The sequence below is a fragment of the Musca autumnalis genome, unplaced genomic scaffold (genome assembly GCF_047663935.1).
Source record: "Musca autumnalis isolate F117 unplaced genomic scaffold, ASM4766393v1 scaffold_3, whole genome shotgun sequence".
NCBI classification, from domain to species: Eukaryota; Metazoa; Arthropoda; class Insecta; order Diptera; family Muscidae; genus Musca; species Musca autumnalis.
In genome coordinates, this window is record NW_027411866.1 from 14,792,382 (window position 1) to 14,817,529 (window position 25,148).

Sequence of the window (25,148 nt, forward strand, 5' to 3'; positions counted from 1 at the left end):
AGAATGTGTTACAAAAATGTGGCTCCTATAGAATATGATCACATCTCTAAGCTTTCCAAAACTAATTTGCTTTTCTTAATTGTTTACATAGTTCAAGAGCTAATGCTGTTTTAGTGAAACAAGCCAATAATTAATAATAATCATACGCACCTGGTACCACATATTAAAAAACTCATAACTTCCACACTATGGCTTGGATTTTTTGTATAAAAGCATTTTCAAAAAGCTGCGTTAACGGCAAAAATACGAAAAATATTACTTTTGCTTAAAATAATGTTTCCTTGAGAAAATATTGTCCACTTTTTTAATGCCTACAAAATAATTTTCCTCCCTCCACAGACATCATCCTATAGTGAGATTTGTGGGCTTTCGAAAACTTAAAAATATTCGTAGAAAATCCACTATGGTCCTCTAGCAAAATATTCCTAGAAAATTCACGATGGTCCTCTAGAAAATATTCTTGGAGCACCCACGATGGTTCTCTAGATAATATTGCGGAAAATCCACGATGGTCCCCTAGAAAATATTCTTAGAAAACCCACGATGGTTCTCTACAAAATATTCTTAGAAAAACCCCGATGTTCCCCATGAAAATATCCGTAGAAAATCCCAGAAGATTTACATTGGGTCTCTACAAAATGTTCCTAGAAAACCCCGATGTTCCTCTTGAAAATATTCGTAACAAATCCCAGATAGTTCTTAGAAAACAATGTCAACAATAAATTTTCGATGGTCTTCTACAAAATATTTTAGAAAATACGCGATGGTCTTCTAGAAAATATTTGTAAAAAATCCACGATGTGCTTCTAGAAACAAAAACACAATGGTCCTCTAGATAATTGACGTTGGTTTTCTACAAAATATTCTTAGAAAATCCTCTACAAAATATTCTTAGAGATGCATGTTGGTACCGTATTCGTAGAAAATCCTAGAAGGAAATCTGTTCTTATTTCGGTTTATGGGCCAATTGTTGGGTATTAGGCCGCCTAAACAAATGAAGAAGCAGTATTTTCAAGCATAACAAACCATTTGTCTGATAATATATAGATTTCCGTAGAATATAGTTCTATCTCTGGGCTTTCGAAAACTTATTTGCTTTTCTAAATCGCTTGCATACTTCCGGAGTTAGAACCGTTTTATTGAAACAACCCAATAATTAATAACACTCATACGCACTTGGTACCAATTATTAAAAAATTCATAACTTCCACACTATGGCTTGGATTTTTAATATAAAAGCATTTTCAGAAAGCTGCGGTGAAGGCGCAAAAATCGAAAATATTACTTTGTCCAAAATAATGTTTCCTTGGAAAATATTGTCCACTTTTTTAATGTCCACAAAATAATTTTCCTCCCTCCACAGACGTCATCCTACAGTGAGATTTGTGGGCTTTCGAAAACTTATTTGCTTTTCTAAATTGCTTATTGCTTATGGCATTTTTACTATTTAAGAATCAGCTACAAAAATGTGGCTTTCATAAAATATGGTCACATCTCCAGGCTTTCGAAAACTAATTTGCTTTTCTAAATCGTTTGTATAATGCAGGAGTCAGAGCGATTTTAGTGAAACATTCCTATAATTAATAATACTTATACGCGTCGGAATACCAATCTTAAAAAATGCCATCACTTCCACACTATGCCTTGGATTTTAAAAAATAGACCTTTTTGGATGGCTGCAATTGTGGCGCAAAAATGAAAAATAATTGTTCTTCTCAAAACACTTTTCTATAGAATATTTTGTGCACAAGATTTTCTTTTGATATGTCCACAAAATTAATTACTCTCCCACCCTCAGACATCATCTTGTGGTTAAATGAGAGCATTGAATGAGTTTGTGTATGGGCCTAGAGGAGTTGTAAAGCAATGTCAGACAAAGCGTACATTGTCATTGAGAGTTATGTACCTTTTTTGCTGTTGTTATTGTTTTCCCACCACCATCTTTGCCACATTTACTCAAACCGCCATTATTTGTGCGACAGCAGACAAGTAGTACGACTTGGCCTTTAATTGTAACAAGCGCCAAATGTGTCACAAATGATTTTTATTCTTATTTTTTTTTTCTTTATTTTGTTGTTGTTACTTTGGTTTGATTTCTTGATGTGTTTCCTTTGTGTACCAAAAGATAAAGGAGGTGTTCTGCACCTTTAAATTTGTGGAAGCTTGACTTCAATTTTGACAGATGCTGCTCTTAGCATGGATGCTGGGAAATGGTAACATAATGAAACAAAATGTGTAGTTTTTTGTGTGTCCTTTCCGTCCATAACTGACTAAATGACACTTAATATTCTTTAGTTGAGTCTGTAAAATTTCATTACTGCTTCCAGTTCAGAAACGGAAAAGGAAATATTCCGTTTGCCTGTTGACACTTTCATTCTTTTTCGCTAATAATTTTTTTTTCGAGTAGAACCTAAGTTAGTTTTTCGCAGGTAAATCAAAAACACAAAGATGTAAAGTATTTCAAGCGGAAATTATTATTGCTTTTGTTGTTTTCTTTAATGTAGTTGACAACGGAAATAAAGGAAAAATAAAAGACACGCAACTCCTCTTTCATTACTTAATTGTCTTTATTTTACGCTAGAGAACATTTTATGTTTCTCAACAATACTCCCCTTTACATATCCAAGCATCTGAACGGATAACTAAGGACACACGGAGAGCATTTTGTGCATAATAAAAATCTCCGTTTCTCATTAAAATTATAATGCGGCACCAAATGTGTATGTGACTTCCTTTATGACTTGTGTCTTGTGTTGGCGCGTGTTTGTGTAGGAAGACTGTTGCATTTTTAAACACCAATTACAATTTCATTGAATTTGTTGGCACGTTTTGAAGTAAACAAATGGGAACAACATTTTCTAAGGAAAATTGTGCAATAGGGCTACAACTTAGTGGAGAAAACAATACTCTGTGCCAAAAGTTTTCCTTTAAAAATATAAGCCTCTACAAAAATATATTAACTTTTGTAGCAATGGTCTTTCAAAATGTTTACAAAATGGTGAACAGCTAAAAAATTCCATTTCTTAGATCAAAATCTTATTTCTAAGTTCTCTAGAATTGTTTACTTCCCTTCATTGGCTTCATAGTTCAGAAGTTATGTTCTTTTTCTAATCTATCAGGGTAAGCAACAAAACCATAGCGTTCATAGGAAATAAACCCATTTCTTAGCTTTCAGAAACTACTTTGCTTCTCTAAATCGGACTCATAGTTCAGAAGTTACAGCGGATTTTGTAAAACAACCCAATAATTAATAACACTTATACGCACTGCATGACAAATTTTAAAAATTCAATAACTTCGAAACACTAACTTGGATTTTAAATATTAAACCTGTTTTGGAAAGCTAATATTAGGCCACAAAAATTAAAATACCACTCAAAGGGCCAAATTAACGACAAGAACTATCACTGAAAGAAGAATGTGGAGCACAAAGCTATCGGGCAATTTTCAGTTGCGTTTTTCTATAATTTTTGATGCAGCTACCAAAAAGGATACTTCTTAGAATATAGTTCAATTTCCTAGCTTTCTAAAAATAATTTGTTTTTTTAAATCGGACTCATAGTCCAGAAGTTACAGCGGATTTTGTAAAACAACCCAATAAGTAATAACACTCATACGCTGTGGATGTCAAGTTTTAAAAATTCAATAACATCGAAACAGTGTTTTGGATTTTAAATATAAAAGCGGTTTTGGAAAGCTGAGATAATGCCGCATAAATTAAAAATAAAAGAACCCAAAAAAGCCATTATACGACAAGAACTACCAACGAAAAGAGGAATGTGTTGCCACGAGCTAATGCAGCAATTTTTAGCAGAGTTTCTTAGAATTTTTTCTCACAAAACAGTCAAATTGTCCTCAATACAAGCTATACACATGTATTGGTTGATTAATCTTTCAATAAGTTTTCTAAAACACAAAGAAATCCTACTTAATTACTTTTAAAAACAGTTGTCTGTAAATTCGTGGAGTTGTTCTATAATTTTGGTTTCAGATTGTAGTCCGATTTCTTAGCTTTCTAAAAATACTTTGCTTTTCTAAATCGGACTCATAGTTTAGAAGTTACAACGAATTTTGTAAAACATTCCAATAATTAATAACAATCATACGCTCCGGATGCCAAAATTTAAAAATGCAATAACTTCCAAATAAGTGCTTGGATTTTAAATATAAAAACTGTTTTGGAAAGCTCAAATTAAGACACATAAATGAAAAATAAATTAGTTAAATTATTTTCCACGAAGAAGTCCGAAAATTTAGAAGTTACAAAGATTTTGGTAAAACATCCCAAGAAATAGTAACAATCATACTCTCCGGATGCCAAAATTTAAAAATGAAATAACTTCCAAACATTTGTTGGATTTAAAGTATAGAAACTGTTCTGGAAAGTTCAAATTAAGACACATAAATAAAAAATAAAAAAGTTAAAATGTATTCCACGACAAGTCCGAAAATTCATTCGCTTGTTTATAGTAGTGTGCTTTTTATTAGGGCGGGTTAATAACATAACCTCTCGACCCATGGGTTTCAACGCTCTAATAAATGAATTTTATAGGCGTTAATGATGCTTTCCGTTAAACATAGGCACTCGTAAATTTATTCCAATATTATTGTCTCAGATCTTCTGTGTTGTCCACCGCTGTGGTATCTAACATATTTGTGTACAGGGAATGCTTCTACCCGTTATCTGTGGACGCGTCCGTCATTCACTCATGTATAAGGTCTGGTAGTCTTCTACATATATAAGGTATATAAGCGTCCACATATATTATTTTCAGGATCATTATATTTATAAATGTGGTCAAATGTACGATGTTTTCACAAAATACTTTAGAAAATATTCTTAAAAAATCCACAATCCTCCTACAATATTTTCTTTAAAAAATCCACAATGGTTACCTAGAAAATATTCTTGGAAAATCCACAATGACCCTCTAGAAAATATTTCCTATTAAAATATTCTTAGAAAATCCACGATGGTCTTTCTTAGAAAATTCACCATGGTTCTCCAGAAAATATTATTAGGCAAATCCACGATGTTCCTCTAGAAAATATTCCTAAAAAATCCACGATGGTCCTTTAGAAAATATTCTCAGAAATTCCACGATTGTTTTCCAGAAAAATTTCTCAGAAAATCTTCGATGGTTCTCTAGAAAATATGGCTTTAAAATCGGGGTTGAACCTCTAGAAAATAGTAGTGTAAAATCCACGTTATGTTTCTAGAAAATATTCTTAAAAATCCACGATGATCCTGTAGAAAATATTCTTAGAACATCCACGTAGGTTCTCTAGAAAATATTCATAGGGAATCCAAGATCATTCTCTAGTATATATTGCCAAAAACCCACTATGGTCTTTAGAACATATTTTAGAAAAATAATGAGGGCTCCCTCGAAAATATGGTCCTCTAAGAAATATTCTTAGTAAATCAATGATGGCCTTCCAAAGAATATTTTTAAAAAACACGTTGAGTCTCTAGAGAAAATTATATTAAAACCCACTATGTTCCTCTAGAAATTTTCTTTGAAAATCCACGTATGTTCTCTGGAAAATATTCCTAGGTAATCCAAGATCTTTCTCTAGTATATATTCCCAAAAAACCACTATGGTCCTTTAGAAAATATTTTAGAATTAGTACGTGGTTTTCTAGAAAATATACTTAGAAAATCCACGATGGCACTATAGAAAATATTCGTAGAAATTCCGCGGCGGTTCTCTAGAAAACATTCTTTGAAAATTCACGTGGATTCTCCAGAAAATGTTGGTAGAAAATCTTGTTCTTCTAGAAAATAGTCCTAGAAAATGTGCAATGGTCCTCAAGGATATATAGTCAAAAAAGCATTATTATTTAAAAGTTCCAAGCCTCCACCTTTAAAACCTCGTGTCTAATGACTCTCTACAAATATTTAAAAATACCTCTTTAATATGTCTGATTGCGGTTCTTATGACTTCAAATATATTTCAAAATAATTGGTTTAATATTTCGCAAATATTTTTCTTCCAGTTTAAGTCATAATCGTAGATACTATTTCTTCTTATATTAAAGACCAATTTCTAAGCTTTCCAAAACTAAGTTATTTTTCACAATCGGCTGCTTTGTTCAAAAGTTACAAGAGTTTTTTCAAAATATCCCAGCAATTAATAATAATTATACGCACTGAGGCACCAAATGTAAGATTACTCATAGCTCACTCGCTATGGCTTGGATTTTAAATAAAGAATACTTTTTGGAAATTTAGGGCGATGGTGGATACATAAAAATTAAACAATATTATTATATATTATTATTATGTTGGGTCTTCCTGGGTCAAACATTTCAAAAATATTTGATCTGTTATTCTAAATATGTTTTCTTCTATTTTAAATAAGAGTTGGGCATACATTTACGTCTTAGATTAAAGCCTCATGTCTAAGCTTTCCAAAACTAATGTATTTTTCAAAATCGGTTGCATGGTTCAAGTACTACAAGAGTTTTTGCGAAATAATCCAGCAATTAATAACAATTATACGCACTAGGGCACAAAATATAAAATTCCTCATAACTCCCTCACTATGGATTCGATTTTAAATATAAAAACAGTTTTGGAAAGCTACAGTGATGAATAAACTAAAAATTACTCTATATTGTTTATTATACACATTATTGGGCCTTAAAATATATATATAAAAAAATAATCGGTATGGTTTTTACTGTTTTTTTCTTCTAGCCTAAGTAATAATCGGGTATACAATTTCATCGTAGATTATAGTCACACGCATAAGCTTTCCAAAACTAATTCATTTTTCACAATCGCTACAATAATGCTAGAGTTACAAGAGTTTTGGTGAAATAACCCAGCAATTTATAATAATTATACACTATGGTGTACTAATTTAAAAAATTCCTCATAACTTCTTCACTACGGCTTGTATTTTAAATAGAAAATCATTTTTGGAAAGCTCGGCAATGACGGATTAATAAAAATTAAACATTATTATTATATATTATACACGTTGGCTCAATCTGAGTCTTTAAATATGTTAAAAATATTTGATCTGTTATTCTAAACTTGTTTTCTTCTATTTTCAGTAAGAGTCGAAAATACATTTACTTCTTAGAATAAAGCCTCACGTCTAAGCCTTCCAAAACTAATTGATTTTTTCAAAATCACTTACATAGTTCAAGAGTTACAAGAGTTTTTGTGAAATAACCCAGAAATTAATAACAGTTATACGCACTAGGGTACAAAATATAAAATTCATCATAACTCCCATACTATGGCTTCGATTTTAATTATAAAAGCAGTTTTGGAATGCTACGGTTATGGCGGATAAATGAAATAGTTTAGAAATATAAAAAATGTCTAGACTTTAATCTAACTAACTATATATATATTCACGAATATTGTCAATTATTTCATATTCCATTTCCAAAAAAATGATAATTTTTTTTCGCGCTACATCAACGATTTTTGATATGTAGGTTAAGAAAAAAATTCCCAGTACGAATCTGGTCGCGAGCCAATTTTTTGTTGTTGCGGACAAAAGTTATGGCGGTTTTATTTCGGCTTTTAAAAAAGAAAATATTATAAAAACGCTAATTATTTTAATGAGCACAATTGTTACGAAAAAGTTCTCTCGAAGTTAACTTCAGCGAGTAGATTGCATAATACCTGCAAAATGTTACACAGAACTCGCGGTATGTACATAAAATTGATAAATTATTGAATATAAGTAAACTTTTTTCAAAATTAAGGCCCATTTAGTGGTCATAAAATTACATAAAAATTTGTTGTGGATCAAAACTTCACGGGGAATCAAATGAGACTACAATCATACAGATTGGTGTTTTAGTTTCGATGTTACAGCCAAAATAAGCACATATTTTGGTCAAAAAAATTATTTTTTGTTTGAAAAAATATTTTTAACATGCATTATGTAGTAGAAAATATTGGAAAAATCTATAGGAATACTTCCTTCATTTGCTTAAATCTCCCAATAAAATAGACGGATTTTGCTTTATTGACATTCATATTAAAGCTTTCCTATTAGGGAAGGTAATTGGGTTGATGAGGATATATCACAAAGCATATGAAATGGAAACAGAGGTCAAATAAACCATTTTAATTTATATGCATTTTAAATACGTGTAAGTCGCGTAATTATCAAAATCATTTTGTCCGCATGTGATTTTCATGTACAGCAAGATCATATCTTTTAATTTAAATATATTTTTCCAAATTTACATTGGAGGCTAAGATGTAGCATTGGCTGCATCCTAGCATTAAAAAACCTATAAAATATCGCTAATTTGCGCAAAGTACATACAATTTTTGTCCGCATCCGATTTCAGTGTTCACCATGAAAATCTATACCGATATATATCTAATTCAAGGCGATCAATCAAAAACCGTGGATGTAGCATCACACACTATTTTTTGGGATAAAATGAATGTAGCTCCCTTATCAGTGAAGTTTTCAAATCTCTGTTTCCGCTAAAACGAAGATGCTGTACTAGTTGTTTCATTGCAGTGGAAACGAACCGTAGATAACGCGATAAAATACGCGATATTTCCAAAAATAATTTTAGATGCTTTTTCTACTTTGGAATTTCTTGTAACTCGCGTTTTAGTAGATGGATTTTCACGGGGAATGATTTATTGGATGAGGAACGTAAAAACCTAAAATGTGCAATCAAGTACGAAGAAATCGAATGACAATTGTTAAAATTAGGCCCGAAAAATATGATTTTTAGAAAAATGTGCGCACAAAATTTTCGCATTTGTATGCAGATTTCTATGAAGCTGTGCAGACTACATTCACAATATTCGTATCAAATAACTCAGAATCGCGAGTTCTTCAATCCTATATACGATTTTTTTAAAAACCTGTTTGCGGAATGAAATTAGAAGAAAATTTCAAAAAACACCGTAAATCTGGCTTCAAAATGTCAGCATCATTTAATGGTAGAAGCAGACGAAATTTTGAAAAGTAATACATTAGTGAGATGATCCTTATTTAGTTTGCTTCTGTTTTTACTTTGACATGAAACTCGAGGGAAGTTTGGTTTACTCACAAATCGAGAGATAACAAAAAAAGACATGGTGGCTTCAACCCATTTTCACCAATTTGTTAACATAAATATAGCCACAGCTTCCACGCAAATTATCTTTTAAGTCCAATATTTTTTGCCACGTCCAAAAACATTTCATTTTATCCAAAAATATTTAATTTGTATAATATACAATCACAAGTCGCGTGTTCTAAAAGGGTAAACCTTGGCTTCAGCTATGTTAAATTTTCAAAAATATTGGTGATATATTTTTTCTTACCTTTCCTGATGATGATATTGTTGAAGCCGATGGTGTACCCGATGATTGTGCGCTTAGTGTGGCACGACTGGTATTCGATTGCATTGCAGCAGTAGTAGAAGAAGAAGATTAAAACCAAAAGATAATAAAAGTCGTAGAATGTCGTAGTTAACAGTAAAGCTCAACTAAACTTCGTTGTAGAGAGAAAGTTTCAAAAGAAAAAAAATAAACAAATCTTCCACAAGGCCGATAGAAAAAAGGACGTATAGGGGGAATATCACGAACTCGTACTACACACTAATATTAACGAGCAAACGAAGAAACACGTTGCGGGCACGTTGCCCGTCTTTACACTTGCAAACACCCACGCACTAATTCATGCAGATAACGGAAAAAATAACACGTTTCAGAGAGAAATTAGGAATAGACGAAGAAGAACTTTGCTTGTGTTGCTGTTGTTGTTATTATTATGCTTTTCTAGCCAGACCTTAATAGGTACAAGTCTAAAAGGCTAAATTTGTAGAACAAATATTTGGAACATTGTCGCGGGAACTTTCGTTGAACTGAGTTGTTGGCTTGTATGGACGATAGGGTTTAAGTTATCGGCTAAATATTATTTCACTTCAATTATGGTTACTGAAAAGAGAAGAAGAAAAAGTTATCATGATTAGAATTTAACAATATTATTGAAATTATGTTCAAAAGAAAAATAAAATAAAATGCCAGTAATTTTTTTAAAGCTCTTCCTAATCTTTCACACAAAACAATTTATTTTCAATATCCTTATGTAGTTGTATCCGTATTTGAGTTATTGGTGCTGTTGTTGCTGTTGCTTTTCCTGTCGTTGTTATTTTATGCATATATGATAACGTGATTTTCATGAGATTTTCTGTCGCACACTCACACACACACACACCTACATACACATTTAAACATTTAAACTCATTTTGTTGTTTTGTTGCACGTTCCGCAAATAACAGTTCAGTATGCGTGTAGAACAGCGATACACGTTTTATAAACCACCGCCACCGACACCGTTGTGTATATGTATGTGTTTCTGAACATGGCATATGAATGAATGTTGACTTAATTCCAACAAATACCACTTAATATTAAGGATACAATAATATTGAGCGGAAGAGGATATCTTTATGGCAGGGGTTATGTATGGAAATTTTATAAATTTGTTATTTTTTTTTACCAATTTTTTATTGAATGTGTGGGAAATATACACAAAAAGGCATCATCTGTGTATTTGTATTGGTATCAGTCGTATGAAGCTAAGGTAAAAAAATTAATATCAAAAGCATTTATTAGTGCAATGATCAACTATAAAATATTTTTATATTGATCTGACATTTCCTGGATATTTTACTTAAAATGGATTATAGACTACATTACTAGATTGTAGGCAAATTTATAAGCTCTTCGAAACCAATCTACTTTTTAAAATCGGTTTCATAGTTGAAAAGATATAACGTCTTTTGCGAAATAACCCAACAATTAATATCAATTATACGCTCTAAGGTACTAACTTAAAGAAATCCTCATAACTCCTGGACTAGGACTTGGATTTTTAATATAAAACCCGTTTTGGAATGCTAAAGGGATGCAGGTTAAATGATAAATAAAAACAACGCTATTTTAAGAGAGAGAAAACTTCTCAACGTATTTTCAAAATATTCAGAGATCAATAATGATGGACTTTCAAAAATATTTTCTACCGAATTCAGAAACAAATAAACATGGATTTTTAAAAAAGGTTTTCTAGAGAATCAGACACCAATTTTTTAAAAATATTTTCTAAACGATTTACAGATCAATAAACCTGGATTTTTAAAAAATATTTTCTAAAGGATTCACAGACCAATAAACGTGGATTTTTTAAAAATATTTTCTAAAGGATTCACAGACCAATTTTTTTAAAAATATTTTCCCCAGGATTCAGACGTATATAAACGTGGATTTTTTAAAAAACATGTTCCAGAGGATTCAGACACCAATAAACGTGGATTTTTTAAAAATATTTTCTAAAGGATTCGCAGACCAATAAACGTGGATTTTTTAAAGGATTCACAGACCAATAAACGTGGATTTTTTAAAAATATTTTCTAAAGGATTCACAGACCAATAAACGTGGATTTTTTAAAAATATTTTCCAGAGGATCAGACACCAATAAACGTGGATTTTTTAAAAATATTTTCCAGAGGATTCAGACACCAAAAAACGTGGATTTTTTAAAAATATTTTCCAGAGGATTTAGACACCAATAAACGTGGATTTTTTAAAAATATTTTCCGGAGGATTGAGACACCAATAAACGTGGATTTTTTAAAAATATTTTCCAGAATATTTAGACACCAATATACGTGGATTTTTTTTAATATTTTCCAGAGGATTTAGACACCAATAAACGTGGATTTTTTAAAAATATTTTCCAGAGGATTTAGACACCAATATACGTGGATTTTTTAAATATTTTCCGGAGGATTGAGACACCAATAAACGTGGATTTTTTACAAATATTTTCCGGAGGATTTAGACACCAATAAACGTGAATTTTTAAAAAATATTTTCCAGAGGATTCAGACACCAATAAACGTGGATTTTTTAAAAATATTTTCCAGATGATTCAGACACCAATAAACGTGGATTTTTTAAAAATATTTTCCAGAGGAATCAGACACCAATAAATGTGGATTTTTCAGAAATATTTTCCAGACACCAATAAACGTGGATTTTTAAAAATATTTTCCAGATGATTCAGACACCAGTAAACATGGATTTTTTAAAAATATTTTCCAGAGCATTCAGACACCAATAAACGTGGATTTTTTAAAAATATTTTCCAGAGGATTCAGACACCAGTAAACATGGATTTTTTAAAAATATTTTCCAGAGCATTCAGACACCAATAAACGCGGATTTTTTAGAAATATTTTCCAGAGGAATCAGACACCAATAAATGTGGATTTTTCAGAAATATTTTCCAGACACCAATAAGCGTGGATTTTTAAAAATATTTTCCAGATGATTCAGACACAAATTAACGTGGATTTTTTAAAAATATTTTCCAGATGATTTAGACACAAATTAACGTGGATTTTTTAAAAATATTTTCCAAAGGATTCAGAGAATAATAAACATTTTTTTTAAAAATAAGCATATATTTTTCAGAGGATCTAAATACCAATAACTTTTTTCCAAAACAATTGGCGTTAAAGTTTTTGAAACTCCATAAATTTTCAATTTTTTAAATTTTTTCTACAAAATATTTATTCACAAACATTCATGTGATTTTCTAGCTGATATTTCATAGATTTGGATAATGCCACTACAAAAGCCAATACTTCTAGCAGAAAGCTTCATTTCTCACCTTTCCGATGCAATTTTTCCTTTCGAAATCAGAATATTGGTTCCGTAGATACAAGAGTTTTTGTCAAACAACCCAATAATTAATAACAATTATACGCACCGGAGCACCAAATTTAATCTCTTTGCAACTCAGCCGTTATTGCTTGGGTTTTGAACATTAAACCCTTTTGAAAAGCTAAAATGATTGCAGACACCAATAGACGTGATTTTTTTTAAAATATTTTCCACAGGATTCAGTGACGTGAATTTAAAAAAAAAAACATATATTTTGAGAGAATCTAGCTACCAATAACCTTTTTCCGAAACAATTGGCGTTAACGTTTTAGAACCATCCATAAAAAATCAAATTTTTTTCTACAAAATATTTATTCACAACCATTCATGTGATTTTCTAGCTGATATTTCATAGATTTCGATAATGCCACTACAAAAGCCAATACTTCTAGCATAAAGCCTCATTTCTCAGCTTTCAGAAACAAGTTTTCTCTTCCAAATCGGAATTTTGGTTCCCGAGATATAAGGGTTTTTGTCAAATAACCCCATAATTAATAACAATCATACGCACAGGAGCACCAAATTTAATCGCTTTACAACTCAGCCGTTATTGCTCGGATTTTGAACATTAAACCCTTTTTGAAAAGCTAAAATGATTGCTAATAAACCAAAAACAATAAAAGTGAATTTTCAAAAATATTTTCCAAATGATTTAGACGCCAATAAACGTGTTTTATTTTTAATATTTTCCACAGGATTCAGTGACGTGGATTTAAAAAAAAACATATATTTTCAAAGAATCTAGATACCAATATTTTTTTCCCGAAATTGGCGGTAAAGTTTTAGAAACATTTATAAAAAAATCATTTTTTTTTCTACAAAATATTTATTCACAAACATTCATGTGATTTTCTAGCTGCTATTTCATAGATTTGGATAATGCCACTACAAAAGCCAATACTTCTAGCATAAAGCTTCATTTCTCACCTTTCCGAAGCAATTTTTCTTTTCGAAATCAGAATATTGGTTCCGTAGATACAAGAGTTTTCGTCAAAAAACCCAATAATTAATAACAATTATACGCACAGGAGCACCAAACTTAATCTCTTTACAACTCAGCCGTTATTGCTTGGATTTTGAGCATTAAACCTTTTTTGAAAAGCTAAAATGATTGCTAATAAACCAAAAACAATAAAAGTGAATTTTCAAAAATATTTTCCAAATGATTTAGAAGCCAATAAACGTGTTTTTTTTAATATTTTCCACAGGATTCAGTGACGCGGATTTAAAAAAAAAAACATATATTTTCAAAGAATCTAGATACCAATATTTTTTTTCCGAAACAACTGGCGTTAAATTTTTGAAACATCCATAACAAATCAAATTTTTTCTAAAAATATTTATTCACAACCATTCATGTGGTTTTCTAGCTGATATTTCATAGATATCGATAATGCCACTACAAAAGCGTCTAGCATAAAGCCTCATTTCTCAGCTTTCAGAAACAAGTTTTCTCTTCCAAATCGGAATTTTGGTTCCCGAGATACAAGGGTTTTTGTCAAACAACCCAATAATTAATAACAATTATACGCACAGGAGCACCAAATTTAATCTCTTCACAACTCAGCCGCTATTGCTTGGATTTTGAACATTAAACCCTTTTTGAAAAGCTAAAATGATTGCCAGTAAACCAAAAACAAATTATTACAGCCATTTTCCCTACATGGACTGTCACCAGACAAATCTCAGACCATAAAAAATCTTTTGGTCATAAATCTAATTTTTATTACCAATCCCCTTTTCTCGGCTTATCTAATTAAACACTTATTCGAACATACTATACGCCACACTAAATCACACATATAATTAGTAAAACTATCCAGTAATCAAATTTGACGACTTCATTTAAAATATATACCCCACAAAACTTGCAACTATAAAATGTACACAATTTTATTACCCAAAAATTTTACATAGCCCACCACCGGAATATTTACATTGTGGTCAGGCGGGGGGGAAGCCACATAAACAAATATTCCATTCCACAGCACTAACTAGCTGGCCGAGTTTATGCATTTTGCCCAACAACGCAATAACAAAAGTGATAAAAGGCCCACAACAAATCCTAAGTAAAAGTATGAAAACAAAACAACTTTCACTGGTCGGTGATAAACATTTTATGAGTAATTTTTATGACTTTTTCGATTATTTCATTTTGTATGAAGATGTTACATTTGCAAAAAAGGGTCTTAAAATTAGATGATTTACATATGCAAGGCATGCAAATTGCGAAAGGGCTTAAGAAATAAATTTTGGATTTTCGAATTTTGGATTTTACTTTAAGAATTTAAGGTGAAGGTGTTTCGTTGTATATCCAAGTTATATAAATTCTTGTTCCCTTAGCTGTTAGCTACCAAAACCATGTTTGATATCCAAAATCACATAAATACTTTCCAAGTTTCAAAGGATTTTCTAAATTATCCCAATAATTAATAACAGTTATACGCACCAATGAACCGAAATATAAAATTCATTTTAACCCCAAAATCTATGAAATGTCATTTAATTTTTTTATTCTAATTTTTAAATGGCATTGAAGTCTGCCTAAATTAAATTATTTCTTTGTTGAAGATAGTTCCTTTTGCATTTTATGTGGCAATTTCATATTTTTGTAAAATATTTCTTCTTACATGTGCGTTCCTTATTATTATATTGGCCATATGAGTGTAAGTCTGTATGTGTGAGTACAAGCGTGTATCTAAACGTGACCATGTCCGGATTATGTAAACACATTTGCGCATATGTATGTGTATAAATGTGCCTTTGCAAACAACAATAATGATGAATGGTTCCTTTTGTCGGCATGTAACATACCCAACACAATAGGCCCCACACACACACACATCAACAACGAAACAAAAACCAGCAGGCGACAAGGTCCAGAATATTGAGAAATAAAAACAGAAATATATAAACAAAATTTATTGGCCTCTTTTTCGTAATAAAGAAAAACAACAACAAAAATTCTAATACAAAAGATATATGGAATTCTGAAATGAGTTGAGGTTTAAGGTGAGCAAAAAAAAAACAAAATTATTATACAGAAGACCTTGTACTGGAAACATGTGTGAAAGAGAAGGGATGTTGCATTATGATCTAATTTAAGTTCAAGAGGAGGCTACTGAAAAGGTTGAAGAAATGGTGCAAAAAATAAACCATAAATATTGGAAAAGAAAATAAATTTCACTTATGGAGAAAATCCAAATTCAAAAATGCTGAAAGAAAAGAGGGAAAGTATTGATAGTTTGGGGTTGTATGTAATATATAGGTTGAATTCTCCAATATCTTAGCTTTACAGATATACTTTCCTTTTCCAAATCACGTTCTTGGTTCGTGAGTTATGGAGGTTTTTGTAAACTACCCAATAATTACTAACACTCATACGCACCGGTGCACAATATTTAAAATTCAATTTTAACCATGAAGTTGGTAAAAATATTCCAAATTAAGGACCACTAGCGTTACTTGACTAAATAAGTAATACTTTTAAAAGAAAGTGTAAGGATTATGTCAGTAGCGTAGGACACAAAATGGGACTGTAAGAATATCTCCTAGAGGAAGGAAAGGAATATTTTCTAGAGGAACCAGAGTCCAATTTCTCAGCAATAAACGTCGATTTTTAAAGAATATTTACTAGAGGACAATCTCAGCAATAAACGTGGATTTTTAAAGAATATTTTCTAGAGGACAGTCTCAGCAACAAATGTGGATTTTTAAAGAATATTTTCTAGAGGACAATCTCAGCAAGAAACGTGGATTTTTTTAAAAATATTTTCTAGAGGACAATATTAGCAACAAACGTGGATTTTTAAAGAATATTTTCTAGAGGACAATCTCAGCAATAAACGTGGGTTTTTGAAGAATATTTACTAGAGGTAAATCTCAGCAACAAACGTCGATTTTTAAAGAATATTTTCTAGAGGACAATCTCAGCAATAAACGCGGATTTTTAAAGAATATTTTCTAGAGGACAATCTCACCAACAAACGTGGATTTTAAAAATATTTTTTGGAGGACAAACTCAGCAATAAACGTGGATTTTTAAAATATATTTTCTAGAGGACAATCTCAGCAATAAACGTGGATTTTTAAAGAATATTTTCAAGAGGACAATCTCAGCAACAAACGTGAATTTTTAAAGAATATTTTCTAGAGGACAATCTCAGCAATAAACGTGGATTTTTAAAGAATATTTTCTAGAGGACAACCTCAGCAATAAACGTGGATTTTTAAATAATATTTTCTAGAGGACAATCTCAGCAATAAACGAGGACTTTTAAAGAATATTTTCTAGAGGACAATCTCAGCAACAAACGTGGATTTTTAAAGAATATTTCCTAGAGGACAATCTCAGCAACAAACGTGGATTTTTAAGGAATATTTTCTAGAGGACAATCTCAGCAATAAAAGTGGATTTTTAAGGAATATTTTCTAGAGGAAAATCTCAGCAATAGACGTGGATTTTTAAAGAATATTTTCTAGAGAACCAAAAGGCCAATAAACGTGGATTTTTAAAGAATATTTTCTAAAGGACAATCTCAGCATCAAACGTGGATTTTTAAGGAATATTTTCTAGAGGACAATCTCAGCAATAAAAGTGGATTTTTAAGGAATATTTTCTAGAGGAAAATCTGAGCAATAGACGTGGATTTTTAAAGAATATTTTCTAGAGAACCAAAAGGCCAATAAACGTGGATTTTTAAAGAATATTTTCTAGAGAACCAAAAGGCAAATAAACGTGGATTTTTAAAGAATATTTTCTAGAGTACCAAAAGGCCAATAAACGTGGACTTTTAAAGAATATTTTCTAGAGAACCAAAAGGCCAATAAACGTGGATTTTTAAAAAATATTGTCTAGAGAACCAAAAAGGCCAATAAACGTGGATTTTTAAAGAATATTTTCTAGAGAACCAAAAGGCCGATAAACGTGGATTTTTAAAAAATATTGTCTAGAGAACCAAAAAGGCCAATAAACGTGGATTTTTAAAGAATATTTTCTAGAGAACCAAAAGGCCAATAAACGTGGATTTTTAAAGAATAAACGTGGATTTTTAAAGAATATTTTCTAGAGAACCAAAAGGCCAATAAACGTGGATTTTTAAAGAATAAACGTGGATTTTTAAAGAATATTTTCTAGAGAACCAAAAGGCCAATAAACGTGGATTTTTAAAGAATATTTTCTAGAGAACCCAAAGGCAAATACACGTGGATTTTTAAAGAATATTTTCTAGAGAACCCAAAGGCAAATACACGTGGATTTTTAAAGAATATTTTCTAGAGAACCAAAAGGCCAATAAACGTGGATTTTTAAAGAATAAACGTGGATTTTTAAAGAATATTTTCTAGAGAACCAAAAGGCCAATAAACGTGGATATTGGATCTGAGCAATAGACGTGGATTTTTAAAGAATATTTTCTAGAGAACCAAAAGGCCAATAAACGTGGATTTTTAAAGAATATTTTCTAGAGAACCAAAAGGCCAATAAACGTGGATTTTTAAAGAATATTTTCTAGAGTACCAAAAGGCCAATAAACGTGGACTTTTAAAGAATATTTTCTAGAGAACCAAAAGGCCAATAAATGTGGATTTTTAAAAAATATTGTCTAGAGAACCAAAAAGGCCAATAAACGTGGATTTTTAAAGAATATTTTCTAGAGAACCAAAAGGCCAATAAACGTGGATTTTTAAAAAATATTGTCTAGAGAACCAAAAAGGCCAATAAACGTGGATTTTTAAAGAATATTTTCTAGAGAACCAAAAGGCCAATAAACGTGGATTTTTAAAGAATAAACGTGGATTTTTAAAGAATATTTTCTAGAGAACCAAAAGGCCAATAAACGTGGATTTTTAAAGAATAAACGTGGATTTTTAAAGAATATTTTCTAGAGAACCAAAAGGCCAATAAACGTGGATTTTTAAAGAATATTTTCTAGAGAACCCAAAGGCAAATACACGTGGATTTTTAAAGAATATTTTCTAGAGAACCCAAAGGCAAATACACGTGGATTTTTAAAGAATATTTTCTAGAGAACCAAAAGGCCAATAAACGTGGATTTTTAAAGAATAAACGTGGATTTTTAAAGAATATTTTCTAGAGAACCAAAAGGCCAATAAACGTGGATTTTTAAAGAATATTTTCTAGAGAACCAAAAGGCCAATAAACGTGGATTTTTAAAGAATATTTTCTAGAGAACCCAAAGGCAAATACACGTGGATTTTTAAAGAATATTTTCTAGAGAACCAAAAGGCCAATAAACGTGGATTTTTAAAGAATATTTTCTAGAGAACAAAAATTCCAATAAACCTGGATTTTTAAGGAATACTTTCTAGAGATCAAAAATGCCAATAAACCTGGGTTTTTAAAGAATATTTTCTAAAGGACAATCTCAGCAATAAAATATATTCCAGAGAAAATTTTTAATTTTCATTTATCCAGCATCTCCTCAGTATTCTAAAATTGTTTTAATATTGAAAATGCAAGCAATAGTGTGGGAGTTATGAATTATTTTAACATTGGTTCTCCGGTGCGTATGATTGTTATAAATTATTGGATTATTTTACAAAAACAGTTATTACTTCCGAACTACGAATGCTATTTTGAAAAGTAAATGTGATTTGAAAAGCTTAGAAACATGGCTATATTCTTGACAGCATATGTTTTCATTTCTAACCATGAAATACAGTATAAAACCTTATTGAATATAAGATAAATCATTTCTAATATTTTAGTATTGTAGTTTAGAAGAACTGTTAAGGCATTTTGTGAATATTTTTGCATACATTTCGAACAGTATACTTGAAATGTTAAACATACGTTAAAAGATACCAAAGCACAATGTCCAAAAGTCGAACAAGTATCCGGCATACAACCAAGGCTTCACTACACTTAAATTACACACTCAACGGTACAGATATTGTTCCCTGTTCTCATTCGAGAAATCCAGTGGTAGGAGGACATTTCTTATGCGTGGAAATTAGCATAGCACAGCCCCACGTATATAAGGCGAATCAAAAATTTGATGGACAACTGCAATACATATGATGTTTCAAGTTCAACAACCACTTACACAAATAAAGATAGATTTTTAAGGAATATTTTTAGAACCATTAGACTAAAAGCGGTTTTCAAGGGATAATTTGCAGAAATTACCGTGAATATTATTATGAATATTTTCTGGAGGTCACAAACACCAATAATTACGAGTTTTTGAGAAATAGTTTGTCCAATATTCACTATAGAACGTTATTTTTAATTTTGGTACTTTGGAGCGTATGATTATTAATAATTGTTGGGTTATTTTACAAAATCCCTTATAACTCGTGAACTATGAAGTCAATTTTGAAAAGAAAATTATTTTCATAAAGCCAAGAGATGTCGGCATAAAAACTGCTGCAAAAACTACTCCTTCTAAATAGCTAACAAATATTGTTTTTTAAATAACTTTCGAACAATTCCGAGAATGTCTAAACAGTTGAAGGACAAAATCCGCTTTCAAGTTTTCTTGTGTCTAATTTTTCACATACAACAGCAACAACATTATCAATATTCTCTTTCAGTGGTTGGCTAGAGACACGTTTGTGTAACATGTGTGTGCCTTTTTTTATTTCTGCCGTGATAAAATAAGTGGCCGAGGCTGCTGTGGATGCAGTGTGTTTTTACTTAATAGATTTTCTGTTCTTTTTTTTCTGTTTTTGTTTTGCCATTAGGCATTGCTAAACCATTCATATCTGTATGCTGTGAGTGTGTGTATTGCTTTTATTTTTTGCTTACAAAATATATATCCATTCCAATATTGAAGCCACTAGATTTCATTTATATTTACTTGTGGTCATTTGTTGTATGCCTTCATATTGTATTTTTGACCTATACCTTAATATTGGGAAAGTAATTTTTGTTGTTTCATTGGCTACTTTTTTTCTGTGGCAAATGGAGAAAGTTAATGTTTCTGTGTTTTTTTTTTTTTTTTTTTTTGTGAGTAGCAAACGCCAAATGACAAAGCATGTAATATATCATTTTTGACACAGTCATATGGTGTTTTGGACACGCACACTTGCCAACTTACTTTTGTGATGAGGACAGAAACAGAAAGAAAGATCTATTGAATTTTGACATAAGAGAATATTTTGGCATATGTATGTCCGGACAATTGAGAGGTTACATCAAGGCTATTAGAGAACTTCAAATAGAAAATTTTTTATGTTGGAATAGGGATCAAGAAGGTTTTCTATGTGAAATATGCCAAAGAAATATATTTTAAATATTCCTCTTAATGTATTAAAGATTTTTGTGGGATATTTATTTTTCTGTTTATTAAATGTGCCTTATTTTCGTTATTTATCCTTACATTAAATAATTTTCAACTATTTCTAATAATACATAATTTTCTAAAATTCGTACTTGGTTGCGTATGATTGTTCTTAATTACTGGGTTGTTTTACTAAAACCCATAAAACTCGTAAACTAATAACACGATTTCGAAAAGAAAATATGATTTAGAGAGCTAAGATATTAGGCTAATATATCACAAAATTAAATGCATAAACTTTCATTTGATAAATTTCAAATTTGTTGAAGAACTTCAAAGAAACCTTCATTAGGGCCTTTGGGTTCTCTAGAAAATATTCATTAAAAATCCACCTGTATTTGCCTTTGGGTTCTCTAGAAAATATTCCTTAAAAATCCAGGTGTATTTGCCTTTGGGTTCTCTAGAAAATATTCCTTAAAAATGCACGTGTATTTGCCTTTAGGTTCTCTAGAAAATATTCCTTAAAAATCCACGTGTATTTGCCTTTGGGTTCTCTAGAAAATATTCCTTAAAAATCCACGTGTATTTGCCTTTGGGTTCTCTAGAAAATATTCCTTAAAAATCCACGTGTATTTGCCTTTGGGTTCTCTAGAAAATATTCCTTAAAAATCCACGTGTATTTGCCTTTGGGTTTTCTAGAAAATATTCCTTAAAAATCCACGTGTATTTGCCATTGAGTTCTCTAGAAAATATTCCTTAAAAATCCACGTGTATTTGCCATTGGGTTCTCTAGAAAATATTCCTTAAAAATCCACGTTTGTTGCTGAGATTGTCCTCTAGAAAATATTCTTTAAAAATCCACGTTTGTTGCTGAGATTGTCCTCTAGAAAATATTCTTTAAAAATCCACGTTTGTTGCTGAGATTGTCCTCTAGAAAATATTCTTTAAAAATCCACGTTTGTTGATGAGATTGTCCTCTAGAAAATATTCTTTAAAAATCCACGTTTGTTGCTGAGATTGTCCTCTGGAAAATATTCTTTAAAAATCCACGTTTGTTGCTGAGATTGTCCTCTAGAAAATATTCTTAAAAATCCACGTTTATTGCTGAGATTGTTCTCTAGAAAATATTATTTAAAAATTCACGTTTATTGCTGAGATTGTCCTCTAGAAAATATTCTTTAAAAATCCACGTTTGTTGCTGAGATTGTCCTCTAGAAAATATTCTTTAAAAATCCTCGTTTATTGCTGAGATTGTCCTCTAGAAAATATTCTTTAAAAATCCACGTTTATTGCTGGGATTGTCCTCTAGAAAATATTCTTTAAAAATCCACGTTTATTGCTGAGATGGTCCTCTAGAAAATATTCTTTAAAAATCCACGTTTATTGCTGAGATTGTCCTCTAGAAAATATTCTTTAAAAATCCACGTTTATTGCTGAGATTGTCCTCTAGAAAATATTCTTTAAAAATCCACGTTTATTGCTGAGATTGTCCTCTAGAAAATATTCTTTAAAAATCCACGTTTATTGCTGAGATTGTCCTCTAGAAAATATTCTTTAAAAATCCACGTTTATTGCTGAGATTGTCCTCTAGAAAATATTCTTTAAAAATCCGCGTTTATTGCTGAGATTGTCCTCTAGAAAATATTCTTTAAAAATCCACGTTTATTGCTGAGATTGTCCTCTAGAAAATATTCTTTAAAAATCCACGTTTATTGCTGAGATTGTCCTCTAGAAAATATTCTTTAAAAATTCACGTTTATTGCTGAGATTGTCCTCTAGAAAATATTCTTTAAGAATCCACGTTTATTGCTGAGATTGTCCTATAGAAAATATTCTTTAAAAATCCACGTTTATTGCTGAGATTGTCCTCTAGAAAATATTCTTTAAAAATCCACGTTTATTGCTGAGATTGTCCTCTAGAAAATATTCTTTAAAAATCCACGTTTATTGCTGAGATTGTCCTCTAGAAAATATTCTTTAAAAATCCACGTTTATTGCTGAGATTGTCCTCTAGAAAATATTGTTTAAAAATCCACGTTTATTGCTGAGATTGTCCTCTAGAAAATATTCTTTAAAAATCCACGTTTATTGCTGAGATTGTCCTCTAGAAAATATTCTTTAAAAATTTACGTTTATTGCCCAGTTTGTCCCCTAGAAAATATTCTTTAAAATCCACGTTTATTGCTATGATTGTCCTCTGACAAATATTCTTTAAAATCGTCTTTTATTGCTGGGAGATTGACCTCTGGTTCCTCTAGAAAATATTCCTTTGCTTCCTCTAGCAGATATTCTTTGAAACCCTGGGCCTCAATTTGTGTCCCAAGCTACTCACATAAACCTTACACTTTATTTTAAAAGTATTATTTACTTAGTCAAGTAACGCTAGTGATCCTTAATTTCGAATATTTTTACCAACTTTGTGGTCAAAATTGAATTTTAAATATCGTACACCGGTGCGTATGACTGTTATTAATTATTGGATAGTTTTACAAAAACCTCAATAACTCGCAAACCAAGAACGTGATTTGGAAAGGGAAAGTATATCTGTAAAGCTAAGATATTGGAGGATTCAACCTATACATTGCATACAAATCGAAACTATCAATACTCTCTGTTTTCTTTCAGCATTTTTGAGTTTGGATTTTATCCGTAAGTGAAATTTATTTTCTTTAACCTTTTCCGCAGCCTCCTCTTGAACTTAAATTAGATCATAATGCAACATCCCTTCTCTTTCACACATGTACAGGGTCTTTTGTGTAACAATATTGCCCTAATGAAGTTTTTGTTGAATTCTTATTTTAAATCAGAGCGTATGATTATTAATAATTACTGGGTTGTTTCATTAAAACTTCTATAACTCGGAAACTAATAACACGATTTTGAAAAGAAGATTAGTTTTGGAAAGCTAAGACATGTAGCTATCGGATACAAACATGCTTGAAATACAAACTGCTTATAAAATATTAAGTTTTGTTACACATATTCAAACATTTCGCTCTTCTCCTCTATTTTTTTAGTTTCAAGCATTCAATGTTTTACCACGAAGACATGTTTGCACCTCCTTCTCCTTTCCATCGTTTTTTTCGCAACTATCCATGTCAATATCCTCGTAAGATTTACAAAAAATTCTGTCAACTTCCTGTATCTACCAATTGCAATTCTCCCAATGTATCCATTCATTTCCATGATGCACTAGTACTCATCATACCTGGCATCCTGTATTGCAGTGCCCATAGCCATTAACAACGTTGAACTTGCCCGTTTCCGTTTACGAGTATTAACTTGTTTGATGTTCTGTTTTTCTTGGTACTCGCCTACTTTCGAACACGAATGTCCACAATACACACAGAGTTCTCAAAATGAAATTCAAACACCTTTACGCTAGTATTTTTACGAGCTCTTTAAACGTTGTAAAAACAGTCGTTTACTTGCTCACAAAGGGTTTGAGAAGAGCTATGAAAACAGCGGGGGGAAAATAAAAAGAAATGGACATACATGCAAATGATGGACAAGGATTGGAAGAGATACTCTTGAGATTTTATGTGATAAAGAACAACTGGCACAAATGCTGGCAGGATTTCCAAAAAAAAAACAGGATATCCAATCCAAATGGTAAGAATTGGTAAAAAACCGACATATCAGTAGCCTCGCCATAGCACTTTACAGGTAGATTTAGCTCTGTTGCGAATTTTGTCGTTTTAAAAGAAAAATAGAGGCTCCGGGAAAGCATTGTAGGTATCGATAAAACGGCCAAATACGATCCCTGAATAGGGGAATTGTTTTAATGATTTGCATAAAAAGAAACATTACAAATGTCCGCTTAATATGACATCGATAAAAACTTGCTAGGGGCAGCAGTAGTTTTTCTATCAATTTTTCAAAATTGGTACCTAGGAGCGTATGATTGTTATTAATAGCCGGGTAGTTTCACAAAAACTCCCATAACTCGGGAACTATGCACCCGATTTTCAAAAGGAAAATAGGCTTGGAAAGCTATGACATGAGGTCATCCAATAGAAGTGCTATCACAAAGACTTCCATTGGAAAAATATTTTATTTTGTTGAAGAAACTATGGAAATTATAAATTCAGGTTTCAAGATTGCAAGTACAGAGGGAAAACGTTGCTAAAACAATCGCTCACTTGCTCACAAAGGGTTTGAGAAGAGCGAAAAAGAATGAAATTG

The 25,148-nt window shown here is 31.2% G+C and overlaps 1 protein-coding gene across 1 annotated transcript in view; it reads right to left on the reverse strand.

Moving 5' to 3' along the window:
• sdt (MAGUK p55 family member stardust) overlaps window positions 1-25,148 on the reverse strand; it is a 373,248-nt gene that overhangs the window by 334,828 nt on the left and 13,272 nt on the right. The window contains exon 2 of the mRNA XM_073976794.1: window positions 9,309-9,923. Within this exon, the coding sequence (XP_073832895.1) occupies window positions 9,309-9,392 (84 nt within the window). The 5' untranslated portion in view covers window positions 9,393-9,923. The remainder of the gene's footprint in view (window positions 1-9,308; window positions 9,924-25,148) is intronic.